The sequence below is a fragment of the Sorex fumeus genome, unplaced genomic scaffold (assembly GCF_029834395.1).
Source record: "Sorex fumeus unplaced genomic scaffold, SorFum_2.1 ptg000051l, whole genome shotgun sequence".
Lineage (NCBI taxonomy): Eukaryota > Metazoa > Chordata > Mammalia > Eulipotyphla > Soricidae > Sorex > Sorex fumeus.
The window spans coordinates 15,787,579-15,807,574 of NW_026606108.1; the positions used below are offsets into that span (position 1 = coordinate 15,787,579).

Below are 19,996 nucleotides of genomic sequence, written 5' to 3' on the forward strand. Positions count from 1 at the left end.
CCCTATCACCCGAAGACCCAGTGGGATTGAGGGAGACAGTTCTGATTGATTATCTACTCAGATCTGGCTTACTGTGGTTGAGCAGGTGCTTTTACACACACACACACACACACACACACACACACACACACACACACCACGAATATGAGATATTTTGCTCTGTTTTCTTTTTCTCCTGCACCCTTCAGGATGCTCCTCTGAATTCTTTATTCTGTTGGCCACTTTCGATTCACTTTTCAGCCCAGGCACACTGAGTGGTGCATCTTTATTCCTCCAACCTCCAGGTGGCGCCAGGGGACAGTATCTATCTTGGCCCTGTTTGTATCTCGGTGCCCACATTTCTCTGAGACTGATATGGTACAAGGGCATCTCTGCTCTCTTGGTTACGCCTCCAGTTATTCTTTAGTTTTTTCACATTCCCACTTGGGAGAAGTGAAGAATGATGTGGGTTTCAGCGAGTTGGGCACTAGTATCCAAAGCTTCTATTCCCAGGAGACACCACTTTCCAATCTTCCTCCCACCCCCTACACCCCACTGCCTCCCAGTTCCCTGAGAGCATGAGAGTTAGCAAATAACACCCTTCCCAACATATTTTGATTTCTTGCTTTTGTTGTCTTGAGGTCCTCGTGTAGCTGAGAAGTAAAGAAAGTTCTCTATAGGTCCTTAGGACCATTGGCTCTGAAAATCTCGGCAGCACAGTCTGTTACTATCCCATGAAAATTATCCATCTATTCCTTTTCTTGGTGAAAACTTTAATTTTAAGTTCTTATTGCACAAGCAATAAACAAATATAATTCATGGGCCCATCCTTGGACCACAGTCCAGTGCTATAACATCTGTCTTCACTAAACATTTGATTTCTGAGTGTGTTGCTGTATTAAACAAAAAAAAAGAAAAAAAAGGAGGGGGAGGGGACAAGTCTCTGAAGTCTTTAGTCTTTTTTTATTATTAAAAATTTTTTTAATAGTGAGACATCATGAGGTACAGTTGCAGACTTACACATTTTTGTGCTTGGGTTTCAATTATATAATGATCAAATACCATCCATCCACCAGTGCCCACTTCCCACCACCATGCATCCCAGTATCCCTCCCCATCCCACCCTGGCCCTGTGGCAGGGCATTTCCCTCTGTTCTCTCTCTCCTTTTGGTAGTTGTGGTTTGCAAAAGAAACATTGAGTGGCAATCATGTTTGGTCTATAGTCTACTTTCAGCATGCTTCTCCCATTCTGGGAGGGTCCTCCCAACACCCTTTATTTGGTGTTCCCCTCTTTATCTGAGCTCCCTTTTCCCTAGTATGTGTGGTTGGCCTCCAAGTCATAGAGTAGAATTCCTGGTACTAATCTCGGCCATTCTTGGGTGTTAGTTTCCTATTTTGTTACTTTATGTTCCCCAGATGAATGCAATCTTTCTATGTCTATCCCTTTCTTTCTGAGTCATTTCGCTTAACATGATATTTTCCATGTAGTACCACTTGTATGTGAATTTCGTGACTTCGTCTTTTCTAACAGCTACATAGTACTCCATTGTGTAAATGTACCAAAGTTTCTTTAACCAGTCATCTGTTCTCGGGCACTCAGGTTTTTTCCAGATTCTGGCTATTGTAAAGAGTGCTGCAATAAACAGGCAATTGCAGATGTCACTTCGACTATACTATTTTGCCTCTCTGGGATATATTCCCAGGAGTGGTATTGCTGGATCAAATGGGAGCTCAATTTCTAATTTTTTGAGAATAAACCATACTGTTTTCCAAAAGGGCTGAACCAGTTGGCATTCCCACCAACAGTGAAGGAGTATCCCTTTCTCACCACATCCTCGCCAGCACCGGTTGCTTTTGTTCTTGTGGATATGGGCCAGTCTCTGTGGTGTGAAGTGATATCTCATTGTGGTTTTGATCTGCATCTCCCTGATGATTAATGATGTGGAACATTTTCTCATGTGCCTTTTAGCCATTCGGATTTCTTCTTTGTGAAAGTTTCTATTCATTTCATCTCCCCATTTTTTGATGGGGTTGAATGTTTTCTTTTTGTGGAGTTGAACCAGTACTTTGTATATCCTTGAAATTAACCCCTTATCAGATGTGTAGTTGGCGAATATCCTTTCCCATTCTGTAGACTGTCTTTGGTCACTGTTTCTTTTGAGGTGCAGAAGCTTCTTAGTTTAAGATAGTCCCATTTGTCTATCTCTGTTTTCACTTGCTTGGTCAGCGGTGTGACATCTTTGAAGACACCATTAGCTTCTATGTCATGAAGGGTTTTGCCAACATTTTCCTCAATGTATCTTATAGATTCTGGTCTGATGTTGAGGTCTTTAATCCACTTAGATCTTACTTTTGTACATGGAGTTAGGCAGAGATCTGAGCCCATTTTTTTTGCATGTAGCCATCCAGTTTTGCCAGCATAATTTGTGAAGTCTTTAGTCTTTAAGTCGATTATTTTCAGTTTGTTTTCTGATCCAGACCCAGCGGTGCTCTGGAGCTGCTCCCTGCTCAGTGCTCAGAGGTTGGTCCCAGCAGTGCTTAAGGGTCCATATGGTGCTGGCCCAAGAACTGCACTGCACTCCAGCTCCTGGAGCCAGCTCTGGGCCCCTTGCTTTGCTATTTAGCACCCTTTCACTAGAGCTGTAGGCAGCCAGGCATCATGACATTGTGTGGAATGAAGTATCTTCCAGAGTGATATCTCTTAACAGGGCACCTGGTTGTTCTTCAGGGTATCCTGTGCTCTTCTAGCTCAAGAGCGGGATGAGTCCAGTTTCTGGCAGTAAAGCTGGGCAGGAACATGACTTTGTAAAACCGAGAAGCCAATTCTCCCAAATTAACTCCCTCCCCAGCTGACTGATGTCAACACAGACTTTCCGGGCCCCATAATCACAGGCTTCAGGGAGGTTGGAGGGGAGGGGGTGGGGAGGGAACGGGTGTTCTCAGGGCCACTTGAGTCTCAATCAGAGAGTGAAAGGAAATAAATATTCAGCCTCAATCCTAGAGGTGGCCTGACCACACTGGGTTCACCGCTGGTTGGCCTCGAGCTTTGCCGTGAAGATGGAACTGAGTGTTGTAGGACCTTGCCCCCAACCCTCCATCCCCTGTTTGTTTGTTGATATGAAATCAGAGAGGGAAATAGTTGAGTCAAATTCAAGACCATTGCTTTCCTTTTCTTTCTCTGGAGTCCTGAATTAGAGAATGGGAGGGCACTTACCTGGGGTTTCACAAGTTAAGATAATGAATGTCTAGGTGGGGGTCTCTCGCCATCCTGATGGGCACAGACTGAAGGGTCTGAGGAAGATAATTTCCTGGAGGACACTGCTCTCCTTCTCCCTGCCTGGCAGCTCTGGGAAGCCTGGCATGGAGAAGCTGGCAAACTTTCCAAAGCAGTAGGCACATGCTGGCATTCCGTGTGTGCAACCGTGCACTCTATCATGGCTGTGCGTTCCTGCTGCCCTTCACACATCCATGCATCCACGCTGCTGTGTGTACAGGACGTTCTATCCCTGCACAGTGTGAAGAGATCTGCCAGGGATGAGGACTCCTGAAGAACTCTCCCACCCCAAATCACTCAGTCTGCCCTCTTTCTGTGTGTACCCCCAAGCCCCACCCACCACCACCATCCTGGCGAACATCTGTATCTCTGTCAGAATCAGATTTCTAGCTCTTCAGTGGACTTAAAGATCTTCTGCCACATCCCTGCCTTTCAGAGAAAGTCAGAAGAGTTCCAGCAACTTGCCCCAAATGATGCCTCTGTGTATACTATGTATAACCTGGGCAAGAACTCAGGCTGTTAAATTCACTGTCAGACATTCTTTTCATTATGCTATCAGCAGCTACTCAGATATTGGCTTCCTTCCCATCCCTTTTCGAGATAGTGACAGATACCACAAAGCAATTAAATGCCTGTGTCACAGACGGGGAGGGGGGAGTGCAAGGGGGGGGGGGGGGGACGACGGACAAATCTTCCTAGGGCTAGGGAGACAGCTCAGTGGGTTGGAGCACAAGCCTGGCCTGCTCTGAACTTGAAGGTATGCTCTCCCACCTGCCAGGTGTGGCTCTGAGGACCTCACTTTCACAGGGATGATCAGCACCTCACTGCATGGCCCTAGCACTGAGCTCTCAGGCCTACACTGCTGGGAGAGCACTGAGAAGTATTTTATAGTATGTCTGAGACTAAAAAACACTTATTCAAGTGCTATGAACCTATATTTTGCCAAGAGCTATTAATGATCAGAAGAGGGCACATAATCCCTAACTTCTGAAAATTTTACTTATTTATTTATTTTGTGGGGGACAGTGGAGCCATTGGATCATACCTACTGGTGATGCTTAGAGCTGACTTCTGGTTCTGAGCTCAGGAATCATGGTTGGTGGTTTTTGGGAGACCATCTGGGATACCAAGGAATTGAACTTGGGTAGGCTGCTTGCAAGAAAAAGGTTCTATTGGTTACACCATCTCACTGGCCTCACTTTTTGTAATTTTTTTTAAATATATGGGGGAGACAGGCATGTTTATTTAGCTTCTGGTCACTTGGGACCTCTGGAACCATCTTTATTTTTCTTAATTGAAAACTTTTTTGAGGATATGTTGGTTTGCAAGATTCTAAATTCACTATTTTCTGTTTGAGGAGTATAGTATTCCCACCATAAGCCCTTCAGAAAAGTCTTCTGGGACCTCTTTAAATGCATCTACAAGTAGTGTTACCCAAACCCTGCCCTTCCTCTGTAACTTTTACCTCCTTTAAGTCTTATTTTGTTCATATTTCTCAAGCATTTACTGGGAAAGTTATTTATGAACAATAGCAAAACTCACAAAGAAGTGAAAGATTGATCGTGTTACTGTTTTCCAGATGCGGGGGAGCTGGGACTCAGCAAACCTCCATGACTTGTCGAGGATTGTTCTGTTCCTCAGTTGGTGGTAGATGGGCAAAGTCTTGCAGCTGCTGGGGCTGAAGTCATGGGCCATAAGCTTCCTTTCTGTCCTTGAAAATGAGAGTGTAAAGCATAATATGGAAAAAAGTAAATAGAGCAAAATATACTTGCTGAATGCGACAGTTTTGGGACTGGACAGATAGTCCTTGCCTCACACAGCCAACTTGTCTTTGATTCCCAGCACCCCAGATGGTCCCTTGAGAATACCCAGGAGTGATCCCAGAGCTCAGGGCCAGGAGTAAGCCCTGAGCACTGATGGATATGACCTAAAAGAGAAAACCAAAATGACCCCATAAAAACAAACCCAAAAAATAAATTTTTATCACTATGCAGTCAGGAGACATTGAGTTCACTGATTATGCTGTGGGTTTTTTCTCCAGCTGTGTGGGCCCTCTGGGATGGAGAGAGCCACAAACCCGGGGCTAACTGGGCCAGGCTCAATCATGCTCTCTGTGTTTAATTCACTGTTTATTTGCCTAAACACTGCACCGGCATAAGCATAAATTTACCAAGAACATTAAATCTCAGGATTACCTTAAATAAAATAAATTTAGCACCCAAAATTGCTAACAAAATAAATAAATAAACCAAGTTTCCGGTTCCCCAGGTCTTAGAAAGTGGGGTAATGAGACAGCACGTTGATGGTGGCTAGATCTTGTCTTCTTATTTCTGACATTAGATTTGAGGACAGAGTTGTGTGCTAGAACCCAGGTTCTTGTCAGACCTGAGCCATTTGACAGATGGGGAGTGTGGCCATCGCTTAGTTAACTCAGTACAGTGCTCCCGCCACCTCCACCCCCGAATCTCTCTCCTATGACTGCTCGGGGCACAGTGGGATCCTGTCACCTTGTGTGTGTGTGTGTTTTTTTTGGGGGGGGGGGGGTTGGGCAAAGCGCAGCAGAGAGTTGACATATCTACCCACAGGTAAAAACAAGTCATTTCAAACATTTCACCTGTTCCCACATTGTAGTAGTCACCAAGATTGTGCAAAATAAAGCTTATAAGTTTTCAGCCAGGAAGAAGAGGGCACATGGGAGACCAAGATAAAATTGATGACAGTCTCTGGAAACGTGTGCTGGGGTGGAGGGTGAAAGTGCAGGCCATGCTCAGGTTGGGCACCAGAGTGTGAAAACCACGACATTCTCAAGCCTGCCACTGCTACTTGCTGCTTGCTTTCATTCATGTTTCATCGGAAAAGGTTTTTAAGGCAGATGGCATTATTTTGAAGTGAAAAATAATATATATCTCCTTTGGATTTGAGATTTGACAAGAATTTTAAGGTGTAGTGACAACTGGAGTCTGTGTGTGTTTGGAAAGGGCAGTGACGAGGATGAAGGAAAGATGTTCTCACTTCTTCTAGGATATGATGAATTATAAGCCACAATCCCCCTTTCTCTCTCTCTCTATGTTGTTTTACTTCCTACTTATTTAACCTTATTTAATAAGTAGATTTTCCCTCCAAAATGTGTTTCAGGGCTCTGCTAGCATCTCAAATGCAACCAACATTTGCCAGGACTGTTTTTCCTTGTTTTGATGAACCAGCCCTGAAGGCAACTTTTAATATTACAGTAATTCACCATCCACATTATAACGCCCTTTCCAACATGCCAAAGTGTGGTAAGTAATATTTTCTGTAATCTCAACCCTCACAGATATTTTTATATAATAATTACCTACACTTAGCTATGTAATATCTTTCCTAGGCAACGTGTCAGTAGTGCATTATGATTAGGAACAACAGCCCCATGGGGTAGGCTGAGGCATCTATGTGTGGGAGCCAGTAGATTTGGGTTCTCTTTCTATTCAAAGTAGGGCTACACTGACATTCTGGCTGCACATAAGTTGTGGCTTCAACTGTTGATCAACAGTGATAACAAGCTCGTGGACTTAGTCTGAATCTGGTGCACAGATGTGTTTTATTTGGCCCGCATGGCTTTTTTCCCTCACTTAATTCAATTTGCACCATGCTTTTTAAAATCCAGAGATTTCCCATAAAAATCAAGATGTTGGCTTCTCTGAACACTCACAGAGACCTGATGACGCCAGACCTATAGGTCCTTCCTGAGATGGTTGGTGGTGGCTGTGCAGAGGCTGCCCCTGACCTCTGTGGCCCTAGCCCTAGAACCCTAGCACTGTGTGCTAGTATTCGTGGTCCATTTCCTAGCAAGCTCCTAGCCCTTAGGATGGGTGATTTCAGCTTTAAATGCCCTTACTCTGCCTCTTCTGAAGACCTTGCTGAATCTGAGGAGGGCAGGACTGTCTTTGTCCATTGCCTGGGAAGTTGGGAGTTCAGTGAATTCATGAGACATGGGTCAGACTTGTAACTAGTAGAAGGGGGTGACTTGTGGGCCTCATCTTATAGCACAAGTGGATTTGGCCTTCAGTCAAGAATTTATTACTCAAGATACTAATTTAGGAGCCAGATGCTGTCTTTCCATCTCCTTAGGATGGTTTTGCTAACTTTGAAAGAGAGAAATCCAAAATACTTGGCTTTGGGAAGGAGCTGGGAAGAAGTGGCTGGATGCCAGTCAACTTGATGGATTCCTTCGAAAGATGGTATGATGCTTAGATCTATAGTGATTCGGATCCAAATTCTTCTCTCTAGGTCAGTCCGAAAAGGAAGATGTGAATGGAAGCAAGTGGACTGTTACCACATTTGACACCACACCCCGCATGCCAACGTACTTAGTTGCCCTCGCTATATGTGACTTTGACCATATTAGTAGAACAGAAAGGGGCAAAGAGGTGAGTGTGAAAGGCTCTACAGGTAAGGGCTCACTCACGTGGGCTACAGATATTATATTCTCTTCTCCTGAACCCTGGGCTTATGCCTACACCTTCCACGGCATCACCTGTTTCTCTGAGTGCTGCAGAATGAAACCCAACCACCTGCTGTGGCATTGTGGGAGGGGTTTCCATGGGAAGATTACCCAGCTTGGCAGGTTCTTGGGCTCACCTCTAACCAACCATCCAGGTACTGTGTCTCAGAGGAGAGTAGAGAACAAGTTGCTACTAGGGCACCTAGAAGCTCAGGCTGATCTGTGTTTTGCCTGGTCTGCAGGGTTAATGCAGGCTGGCCTCTGGGCTAATTCTCAGAATGGGGCAGAGAGCAATTGCCCAAGTCCCTCAATGTCCCAAATTGCCCAGTTTTCACCCAGATATGCCCTCATTGCATAGTTACTCTTTAAGGAATTATCAAGGTGAGTGGTAATTCAGGCTTCCTCCCTAGAAGAGAGGGAGAGAAGAGAGAGAGTGGGGTAAGGCAGCCTTCAGTCCTTCCTACAATCAGAGCAGCCTCACTGGGCTTAGGAAAGACCAGACCATACAGCTCAGAGCACCCTCTTGGCCTAGAGATTTTCCATGGTCAGACCACTGACAACAGGGACAGGAAGGCTGTGGTGAACCAATCCTATGACCAGAAGAAGAATACCTCAAAGCTGCTCTTCCTGCTTCCCTCCAAACCTCATGACAGACGCCGTGTTGGGTGCAAACAGCAGCTTATCGATGATCTTCCTCAGCTCTTGGCTCCAACCTGATTTTCTTTCTTGAATCATCATGGAATGGTCCTTGAGATTCAGAGGGACAACACAGGCTAGACCATACATTCTTGGTCTATGCTGATAAGATTGTCCAGGCAGGCCTTGGACGTCAGTGCTCTCACTCCAGCATTGAAGGAGGAACCAGTGAGTTAGCCTTGGGTGGCCATCAGCACCCACATATTCAGGGGCCTGTTGCTCTTCATGAACAAAAGTCTTACCAAAAGGACTGAGCCCATATCTGCATGAAAGTTCACAGCAAAAGATCACCCTGAAAGGGAAACCAGCAGTCCTGGGGGCAGGGAAGAAATGGAGCGAGCCTGAGAAAGGAATGATCTTAGCCAGAAAATGGACATTCGGGAGGAGTGTATCAGCAGGATGTTGTGTTTGGCTAGGGCACAGCTCTGGAAGTGCGGAAGTCCACCATATAGTCTACAGGGGCACTAGAGAGTGCCCTTGGGCCGGTGTCCAGCCTGTATTGACTTTCCTCATTAAGTCAGAGATAAAACGAAATCCAGCATGGGGTTCGTGTGTGGCACGAAGCTAAGCAGAGGGAGCGTATGGTTGTTGCATGAGGCAAGTGTCCCACACAGGGCCACATGGAAAGAGGGACCCCTTGATCTGGTAGCTCACATGGTGAAGTCACCTGTGTCTTGGGAACCACTGGAGCACACAGGTGGATTCAATGTGATTTTCTAGGCTTGATCTCTCAAATATTCCTGCTGACTTTGGTTTTTCACTGCTGTGTTAGGAATCAAAGGCCTTTCCCACCCTGCTCCATATTTAACCTCATGTTGGGGGGTTCATAGTGGTTTGGGAGGAAAAGCCTTATCAACTGAGGTTGTAGTGATAGTGATTGCCATGGCTGTTTTTCCTTTGTTACCCAAAAGGCAGCAGTTCCAAAGCACACGTGTCTTGAGAGTGGGGAGAGCTATTATTTCTTCTCAGTAGGATGGGCTTGGGTTGAGCAGTTCTCCTAACTGTTGCCTCAGATCTAGATCTAGAGGAGGATGGGTGTGTTTATTGGGGCAGGACCAAGTGCTAGGCCCTTCTTTTTCAGAATGGTGATGCTCTGGGGGGTGGGGAGTGCTGAAAGGAATGAGGAAATCCAGGCAGGAGACTTGAAAAACAGGTGGTTGCGCTTTGTGAAAGGGGAACATTCCTGAAGACTTCACGTAATCCAGCATTCACATAATGCAAGACAAATTTTTTCCAGCAGAAATAAGAGCAAAGGAAAGGGAAATGTGCATTAGGAGCAGAAAAATCTGCAACTACTGTGATGCTTTTTCATTTTCATAGTATTTTCGACAACGTTTTGCAGAGTTTGTGCTTCATTAGATCAATTGTATTAATTACCTCACCTCTAACTTTTGTGCCAAAGCTGCTGATGCTCTTTAACACCAACATTTTTGCATCAACATTAATGACTCTATTGGAAAGTGCTTCCATGGAAGAGAGGGTATGATGTGGCTTCATAGTAAAATATCAGGGAGAGCCGGGAGGTAGCTCAATGGGCTCTAAGTCATGATTTGTATCCTGGAGGTTCAGCTTTGGTCCCAGGGTCCCCCAAGCACTGCCTGGAGTGAGTCCCCAAGCATCTAGGTGGGAGTAGTCCCTGAGCGTAGCCAGATGTGTATACCACATTATATATATATATATATATATATATATATATATATATATATATATAATGGGCTGGAGCGATAGCACAGTGGTAGGGCGTTTGCCTTGCACGCAACCAGCATGGCTGATTGAAGTTCGATTCCTCCGCCCCTCTCGGAGAGCCCGGCAAGCTACCGAGAGTATCTCGCCCGCACAGGCAGAGGCTGGCAAGCTCCCCGTGTTGTATTCGATATGCCAAACACAGTAACAACAAAGTCTCCAATGGAGACGTTACTGGGCCCGCTCGAGCAAATCGATGATCAATGGGAGGGCCTTTACTTTATTAAATGGGCTGGAGCGATAGCACAGCGGTAGGGCGTTTGCCTTGCACGCAGCCAACATGGCCAACCCGAGTTCGATTCCTCCGCCCCTCTCGGAGAGCCCGGCAAGCTACGGAGAGTATGTCCCCCGCACGGCAGAGCCTGGCAAGCTCCCCATGATGTATTCGATATATTCGATATGCCAGACACAGTAATAACAAAGTCTCCAATGGAGATGCTACTGGCCCCGCTCGAGCAAATCGATGATCAACAGGAGGTCCTTTACTTTTACTTTACTTTTATATATTAAATATATAATTCCAAAACTACACAAATTCCTTAATATCCAAATAATGGCATAGTTGCTTTAAGTCTGGTAAAACCTGCCAGATTTCCTTTGCTATGAAGATGGATGGAGTTTTCATCAACAGAACATGTAAATTACTTGCTTCCATACCTTTTGTAAAATCAGAAGACTTTTGATGTTTTTTTAGACTTTTGAAAATCAGACTTTTGATGTTGTTTTTGAAGATTTTTGTTTTTTTTTAATTAAAAAATTATGTTTTTAGGTCACACCCAGTGCTCAGAGGTTACTGCTGGCTCTGCACTCAGGAATTACTCCTGGCAGTGCTCTGGGGATCATATGGGATGCTGGGGATCAAACCCAGGTCAGCTGGGTGCAAGGCAAATGCCCTACCCATTGTACTATCTCTCCAGTCCCTGTTTTGTTTTTCTAAATTAGGTAAATGGAGGGCCGGAGATGTAGCACAGTAGGCAAGGCTCTTACTTTGCACGTAGCCAACCTGGATTTGATCCCTGCTACCTCTTAGCTGAGCCTTGCCAGGAGTGATCCCTGAGCATAGAATCAGTGGTCATTTAGCATCACTGGGTGTGCCCTCTTCCCTCACCCCCAGTTAGAAAAAACAAAAAATGGGGCTGGAGAGAGAGAGAACAGAGACAGAGACAGAGAGAGACAGAGACAGAGAGACAGAGAATGTACAGCAGGGAAAGTGCTTGTCTTGTAAGTGGCTGGCCTGAGTTTGATCCCAGCAATCCATATGGTCCCCCAAGCACTGCCAGGAGTAACCCCAGAATGCAGAGCCAGGAGTAATCCTTGAGCACCTCTGGGTGCCCTCACCCCCACACAATTAAATAAATTTCATGGAATAAAATGTTTTCAAACTTTAAGAATAAGAGGGGGACTGCTGTTGTTTTCATTAGAGACATTTTAATTGGCGTGAGTCGGGCTTGTTTAACACGAACCAGACTGTGTGACCCCACCAACAGCCCAGTCCTGTTTCCCGTCACTCAAATCTGTGCTGAAAAGAGAAACAACATTCGAGGACCCCTTATCCCCTAACATGGACTACATTTTCTGGGCCACTCAGGAGGGGAGGAGGTGCACATCATTTCTAGAACTGTCTTTGAAGCACCAAGTTTTCACATACCATCACAGAGGATCGAAGTAACCATTCTTCACACTTTAGTGACTGACCAGCTGGGGTTCTCTACATGCATGTCTGCATTGATACCCTTGATTATTCAGCTACTAAAAGACTCAGACTTTGGCCCCAGAACATCAGGAAAATGAGCCTGTGGCCCTTTCCAAAGGTCTAACCACTGCTGCTAATCACTGCTCAATTGTTTTGATTTTTAGATCCGCATCTGGGCCCGGAAAGATGCCATCACTCATGGAGACGCAGACTTTGCTTTAAATATCACAGGTCCTGTCTTCTCATTCCTGGAGGATTTATTTAATATTAGTTACCTTCTCCCAAAGACAGGTGAGAAACAAAACAATTGGTGAGGTGCCTTTCCTTTCCATACTGTTGCTCAACTGTTGACCACCATGGGACCCTGGTCTGAGATCAGCGATATTCAGCCCACTGTTCGCATTTCACAGCAGTTGGGAGTCAGCCCTGCTGGCCTCCTAGCCCATGTGCTGTCCTCCAGGAGGGCCGTGCACTCCCCAAACTCAGGTATCTCCCCAGGCCTCCTGTGCTGCCTTGCATCCTCCAGTTCTGTCCTTTGCTCTCAGAACCCAAGTGTGCAGGGGCAAATTCTGGGTTCTCTTAGCAGGCCTGTGTGAGTTATTCCAGTTCCCTTTAGCAAGTGTTTTGGTGAGTTGTTTTGTTTCTTTGACTGTTCTTTAGCAATGAGTCACGAGATTAGGACTTGGGGGTCCCATCCGTGAGTTTTTGTTGTATAAAATTGGAATCACGTATGAACATAGTATGATCCTTGTGGAAATATGTAAACATTTTACCTCTCCTAGATTTGTTTGGTGTAGTTTAAAAATTGTGCTCTGAAAACTGTATAGAGTGTTTCTAAGTAGAAGGAGTCCTGGGCATGGATTTTGTTTCTGCTGCTTCATCAGCTAAATTTGGGGAATGGATGCTCTCCTTATACTGGCAGGTGATGGGGAGAGGTTGTGGAGTGTACATCTTGGGACTTAGACCTCCAAACGGGCAGGGATCCAGGAGCCTTCACCTTGGGCCATTTGGCTGAGGACAAGGAAAAGAAGAAATGGGAACCAAGCTGGGCCCATTCTGGAACCCAGAGGCACTTCCTGTGACTTAGGAATTTGGAGGCAGCCTGTGGTTGTAGACCTCACTTCTTTGTCTAGAAGATGCCAAGCTGGCTCTTGTCTGGACAAAAGAAATTCCACACAGGGAGAAGTCCAGAATGATCCCAGATATCCTTTCCTATCCACTGAGCAACATGTCTTCTCTGTCCAACTGTATCTTCCCATGCCCTCGCTCCTCTTGTCTGTCTCCTGACCACACTCCCATCCTGGGCCTCATCATTCTGCTCTACTGTTCCTCTGATTCATTTTCAACCCAAAGAATCTTTCCGAAGCAACGCCTGATTGGGCCATACTTCCATGACTTCCTGCTGCTCTGAGGATAATATCCAGATTCCATACCCTGTTTTAGCACCGTGTGTCTCTTGCCTGCCTCTCTTGGGATTCTGAAGAGTTCCTCCGAGTGCTTTAGTGTATTTGTTTCCACTCACATCTTTCTCTCCTCTCCAGGCTTGCATGCAGTTTGCACATCTGGGAATGCCTTCAACTATCTCTCTCTCTCTCTGTCTCTCTCTCTCTTTCTCTCTCTCTGTCTGTCTCTCTCTCCCTCCCATCTCCCTCTCACTTTCTTTCCTTTCTTTTCTCTTTCCTTTTTATTCTCCACTCCTCCTGCCCCCTCTCCCCCGCCCTCCTTCCCTCTCTTCTTTCCTTCCTTTCTTCTCCTCTTCCTTCTTTTCCCCCTCCCTCTCCTCTTCTTTCCTCCCCCTCCCTCCTTCCCTCTCCCTTCCACTCTCTTCCCTCTCCTCTTCTTTCTTTCACTCTTCCTTTCCTTTCTTCTTTTCTTTCTTTCCTTCCATTCTCTTTTTTCTTCCTCCCTCCTTCCCTCCCTCTCTCCCTCCCTCTCTTTCTCCCTTCTTCCCTTTCTCCCCTTCCTTCCTTTCTTCCTTCCTTCTTTCCTTCCTCTCTCCCTCTCTCCCTCACTCCCTCCCCCTCTCCTCTCTCATGGCTTTGTGCTCATGGGTGATGCTTAGGTGCTAAGGGGGCTATATGTGGTACTAGGGATCAAACTAAAAATATTATCTGGTATATACTCCAAATTTTTTTTCCAATTTATAATTTGCACATGATGTTCTAATGACCTAATTTTTTTTAAATGTAGGAGTACTGCTATTTATTCAGCCACTGATTAGGCTGATTGAATTGTGCATGAACTCCACCTTACTTTTTAAAATTTTTTATAATTTTATTTATTGAATCACCATGAGCAGTTACAAAGCTTTCAGGTTTAAGTCTCGGTCATACAGTGAAACACCCATACCTTCACCAGTGCCCATTCTCCACCACCAAAATCCCCATTATACCCCCATCCCACACCCTCCCCCTACCTGTGGGGCAGATGATTTCCAAATTACTCTCTCTATACTTTGATTACATTAAACATTTTGACACCAAACTCACCATTATTATTTGGGATTTTACCCCAACACTCAGATCTGCCAAAAAGGCAACAGTAGACAATTTGTTTTCTATTGCTGGTTATGAATAATGTATGATGTTGCATGGCTGCAGTAGTGGCCGTGCAATTTTGAAATTCTGAAATTTTAACACTTAAATCTGGAGGGATTTCTTGCCAAAACCTGCTGTGTTCCTAGATTTGTTCCTGAGTCTCTGGGATCATGGCCATTAAGCAGCTTGATCAGGAGCCAGAGAGGCCATTCATGGGTGTCGACTCGGGGTCTTGTTGGGACAGGGAGGAAAGGGCCGGCTCCACCCCCATCCCATGAGGCCCCATGTGTCTTGTCACTGCAGGCCCAAACCTGACTGTCCAGTGGCCTCTGGAGGATGACGGCCACCTGGCCACAAGGGGAAACAGCCCAAGGCACAAAACCAATTCCCACCTGGGGTGGCCCAGCACCAGTAGCCTACTGCAGGGTCTGGATGCATTTCTGCCAAAAGCCATTGGGTTTCAAGATTTGTTTCTGAGTCTCTGGGATCATGGCCTTTAAGCAGTTCAATCAGGAACCAGAGAGGCCATGCCTCCAATTATATAGCTGAGCCCAAGTTGGTTTGTGGGTGTGTCTCCCACATACCTAACATTTGGCCGTTTACTTTTTTGGTAAAGTTTGCCTCAAGTTTTTCGGGTCTGTCCAAAGACACAGCAGCAATTTTGGGATATCTGGAAGTCTGAAGGAACCATGAGGCTGCTGATGCACTTGCCTCACAGGTACAGATTGACCTGCTGGTGGCACCATACCCCCAGAAAATTTTGAATTTTAAATAGACATACTTTGGGGAAGGGGCCTCCTAAGTAGTGCTCAGAGGTTCTGAGCCCTCCTAGTGATACTCCCAACTGGGCTGGAGGTTTTGCGTCCAGGCTCACGGATGCAGTGCTGATTGAGGCCTGCAGTGCTGGGGGGCCCCAGGGCCACCCCACTCGTGCTTGGGAGGGTATATGGTGCTGGGGTTCAAAACAGGGTTGGGCTGAATCCCTGTATCATTTACTTAGCCCCAGACTTAATTTTTTCAGAGCAACTTTAGGTTCACGGGAAAAATGACACTAAATCAAGAGTTCCCACATAGCTCTTCTTGAACCCTCCACCTTTCTTCTCCTATTAACATTTTGCATTTGTGTGTTATGTTTGTTACACTAATGAATGAACCAATACTAATATATTAGTATTCCTAAAGCTGTAAGATGCATTTGGGTTTCCTCTGTGGTATCATACAGAATTTCATGGCCATAACGCGTCCCCTCTTCCTTCTCCCCTCCCCCCGGGATCCATCTATTCACATCCTTTCTCTCCAAAGTCCCTCACAGGCACTGTTCTTTTCACTGTCTCTGTGGTTGGCTCTTTTGTGGGAATTACACAATGGAAAACTCTTTTGTGGGAATTACACAATGGAAAACTTTCACAGATTGGTTTCTTTTGGTTTCCTTTTCTTTTTCTTTTTGGGTCACACCCGATGATGCTCAGGGGTTACTCCTGGCTCTGCACTCAGGAATTACTCCTGGCAGTGCTTGGGGGATCCATATGGGATTCTGGGGATTGAACCAAGGTCTGATGCATGCAAGGCAAACGCCTATCCACCATGCTATTGCTCCAGCCCCAGATTGGCTTTTTTTTTTTTTAGTGAAACACCATGAGGTACAGTTGTAGACTTACAAACTTTCATACTTGGGTTTCAGTTATACAATGATCGAGTACCCATCCCTCCACCAGTACCCATTCTCCACCACCAATGATCCCAGTAGCCCTCCCACCCCCAAACCCCATCCCCCTACCCCACTCTGACTCTGTGGCAGGGCATTCCCTTTTGCTCACTCTTTCCTTTAAGATGTTGTAGTTTGCAATAGAGGTTTTGAGTGACTTTTGTGTTCAGTCTGTAGTCTACTTTCAGCATGCATCTCACATCCCGAGCGAGTCCTCCAAACATCCTTTATTTCGTGTTTCCTTCTCTAGCTGAGCTGCCTTTCCCCCTAGCATGTGAGGCTGGCTTCCAAGCCCTGGAGCAGACCTCCTGGTACTTCTCTCAATTATTCTTGGGTGTTCAACTCCCATTCTGTTACTTTATATTCCCCAGATGAGTGCAGTCTTTCTGTCTGTCCCTCTCTTTCTGACTCATTTCACATAGCATGATACTCTCCACGTAGAACCAATTGTATGTAAATTTCATGACTTCATCTTTTCTAACAACTGCATAGTATTCGATTGTGTAGATGTACCAGAGTTTCTTTAACCAGTCATCTGTTCTCAGGCCCTTGGGTTTTTTCCAAATTTTGGCCACTATGAACAGTGCAGCAATAAACATAGACGTGCAGATGTCATTTTGAATGTACTTTTTTGCCTCTCCGGGATATATTCCTAAGAGTGGTATTGCTGGGTCAAATGGGAGCTCAATTTCTAATTTTTTGACAACCTTCCATACTGTTTTCCAAAAGGGTTGAACCAATTGGCATTCCCACCAGAAGTGAAGGAAGGTCCCTTTCTCGCCACATCCACGCCAACACCAGTTGCTTTTGTTCTTTTGGATGTGGGCCAGTCTTTGTGGTGTGAGATGATATCTCATTGTTTTGATCTGCATCTCCATGATGATTAGTAATGTAGAGCATTTTTTTCATGTGCATTTTTGCCATTCGGATTTCTTCTTTGAGAAACTTTCTGTTCATTTCATCGCCCTATTTTTTGATGGGGTTAGATGTTTTCTTCTTGTGGAGTTCAACCAGTAATTTGTATATCCTTGATATCAAACCCTTGTCAGATGGGTATTGGGCAAATATCCTTTCCCATTCTGTAGGCTGTCTTTGTATTTTGTTTATTGTTTCTTTTGAGGTGCAGAAGCTTCTTATTTTAAGATAGTTCCATTTGTCTATCTCTGTTTTCACTTGCTTGGCCAGTGGCATTTCATCTTTGAAGATACCATTAGCTTCAAAATCGTGGAGGGTTTTGCCAACCTTGTCTTCAACGTACCTTATGGATTCTGGTCTGATGTTGAGGTCTTTAATCCATTTTGATCTTACTTTGTACATGGTGTTAGGTAGAGATCTGAGCTCATTTTTTTTTTGCATGTAGCTATCCAGTTTTGCCAGTGCAATTTGTTAAAGAGGCTTTCCTTGCTCCACTTCACATTTCTTGCTCCCTTGTCAAAGATTAGATGATCATATGCTTGGGGGGAGATGTCAGTATATTCAACCCTGTTCCATTGGTCTGCAGCTCTGCCTTTGTTCCAATACCCTGCTGTTTTAATTATTACTGCTTTGCAGTAGAGTTTGAAGTTAGGGAGGTTGATTTCTCCCATTTTCTTTTTCCCAAGAATTGCTTCGCTATATGTGGGGGCTTATTGTTCCATATGAATTTCAGGAGTGTTTGCTCCATTTCTTTGAAGAATGTCATAGGTAACATTATAGGGATCACATTGATTAGGGATCACATTGATTTTGTACAGTACTTTGGGGAGTCTTGCCATTTTGACAATGTTAGTTCTCCTGATCCATGAGCAGGGGATATCTTTCCGATTTCTCGTGTCCTCTTTTATTTCCTGAAGTAGTGTTTTTTAGTTGTCTTTATACAGGTATTTTACTTCATTAGTTAAGCTGATTCCTCGGTACTTGATTTTCTGCAGCACAATTGTGAACAGGATTGTATTTTTATGTCACTTTTTCTCTCTCATTATTTGCATATAGGAAAGCCATGAACTTTTGGTATTGATTTTTTAGCCCGCAACTTTACAATATAAGTCTATTGTTTCTAGGAGTTTCTTGGTAGAGGTTTTAGGGTTCTCTAAGTATAATATCATATCATCTGCGAATAGTGAGAGCTTGATTTTTTTCTTCCTATCTGAATGCCCTTAATATCTTTTTCTTGCCTAACCACTATTGCAAGTACTTCCAGTACTATGTTGAACAGCAGTGAGAGGGTGAGCATCCTTGTCTCATCCCAGATCTTAGAGGGAAGGCTCTCAGTTTTTCCCCATAAAGGATGATGCTTGATGTGGGCTTGTGGTAGATGTCTTTAACTATATTGAGGATATTCCCCTCTATATTCATTTTGGCAAGGGTTTTCATCAGAATGGGTACTGGATCTTCCCAGATGCTTTTTCTGCATCTATTGATCTGATCATATGGTTTTTTATCTTTTGGTGATATGATGGATTTTGTTGATTGATTTCAAAACGTTAAATGATCCTTGCATCCCTGGGATGAATCCCACTTGGTTATGATGTATGATGTTTTTGATGAGTTGTTGAATTCTATTTGCTACTATTTTGTTGAGAATCTTCGCATCTGTGTTCATCAGGGATATTGACTTGTAGTTTTCTTTTCTTGTGGTGCCTTTGTTTCCTTTTTGTATTAGAGAGCTATGAGCTTCACAGAAACTGTTTGGGAGAGTTTCTGTTTCTTCAATGTCCTGAAAAAGCTTGAGAAGAACTGATACTAAGTTCTCTTTAAATGTTTGGAAAAATTTGCTAGTGAATTCATCTAGACCTGGGCTTTTCTTTTTGGGAAGATTTTTGATTACAGTTTCAATTTCCTTGATCTTAATAAGACTATTCAGGTACTTTAGATCTTTTTGATTCAGTCTTGGGAGATTACCGGAATCCAGGAATTTATTCATTTCTCTAGGTTCTCTTGTTTTGTGGCATACAGATTTTCAAAGTAGTCCCTGATGATCTTTTGAATTTCTTTGGTTTCTGTTATGATATTCCCCTTCTCATTTCTGATATGGTTTATTAGGGTTTTCTCTCTCTCTTTCTTTGTGAGTCTTACTAGTGGTTTATCTATTTTGTTTATTTTCTCGAAGAAACAGTTCTTGGTTTTATTGATTTTTCGAATTGTTTTTTGGGTTTCCATGTCATTAATTTCTGCTCTAAGTTGTATGATCTCTTTCCTTCTGCCTAGTTTGGGCTCCTTTTGTTGGTCTTTTTCTAAGATCTTGAGTTGTAAAGTCAAGTTGTTTATGTGGGCCTTTCCTTCCTGAGAAATGCTTGCAGAGCTATAAATTTTCCACTTAACATGGCTTTAGCTGCATCCCATAGGTTCTCTTGTCTTCATTCTCATTTGTTTCCAGGTGTCTTTTGATTTCATCCTTGACTTCCTTCCTGACCCACTCTTTGTTCAACATTGAGTGCTTTAATTTCCAGGTGTTTGATTTGGTTCTCCATGTCTGTGTGTGATTCAATTCTATTCTTAGTGCATTGTGGTCTGAAAAGATTGATGATACTATTTATATCTTCCTGATTCTATTAAGGTATGTTTTGTGGCCTAGCACATGGTCTATTTTGGAAAATGTTCCGTGTCTACAGGAGAAGAATGTGTATTCTTTCTTTTTGGGGTATAAAACCCTTTATAGGTCTATTAGCTCTCTCTCTTCTATTTCTTCCTTGAAAGCCAATGGTTCCTTGCTGAGTTTTGTTCTTGTTGATCTATCCAGAGGTGATAAAGCGATGTTGAATTCTCTGGCTACTATTGTGTTGCTAGTAATGTCCTCCTTAAAAATCTGTTAGCAGTGGTTTTAAATATTTAGCTGTACCCTCATTAGGTGCATATACATTTAAGAATATGATTTCTTCCTGTTGCACGTATCCCTTGATGAATAGAAAAT

At 44.2% G+C, this 19,996-nt stretch overlaps 1 protein-coding gene across 1 annotated transcript in view; it reads left to right on the top strand.

Annotated features, from left to right (window-relative positions):
* Window positions 1–19,996, top strand: part of LVRN (laeverin) — a 64,826-nt gene that overhangs the window by 8,515 nt on the left and 36,315 nt on the right. The window contains exons 2-4 of the mRNA XM_056124713.1: window positions 6,389–6,531; window positions 7,520–7,659; window positions 12,030–12,156. Coding sequence (XP_055980688.1) covers window positions 6,389–6,531; window positions 7,520–7,659; window positions 12,030–12,156 — 410 coding nt within the window. The remainder of the gene's footprint in view (window positions 1–6,388; window positions 6,532–7,519; window positions 7,660–12,029; window positions 12,157–19,996) is intronic.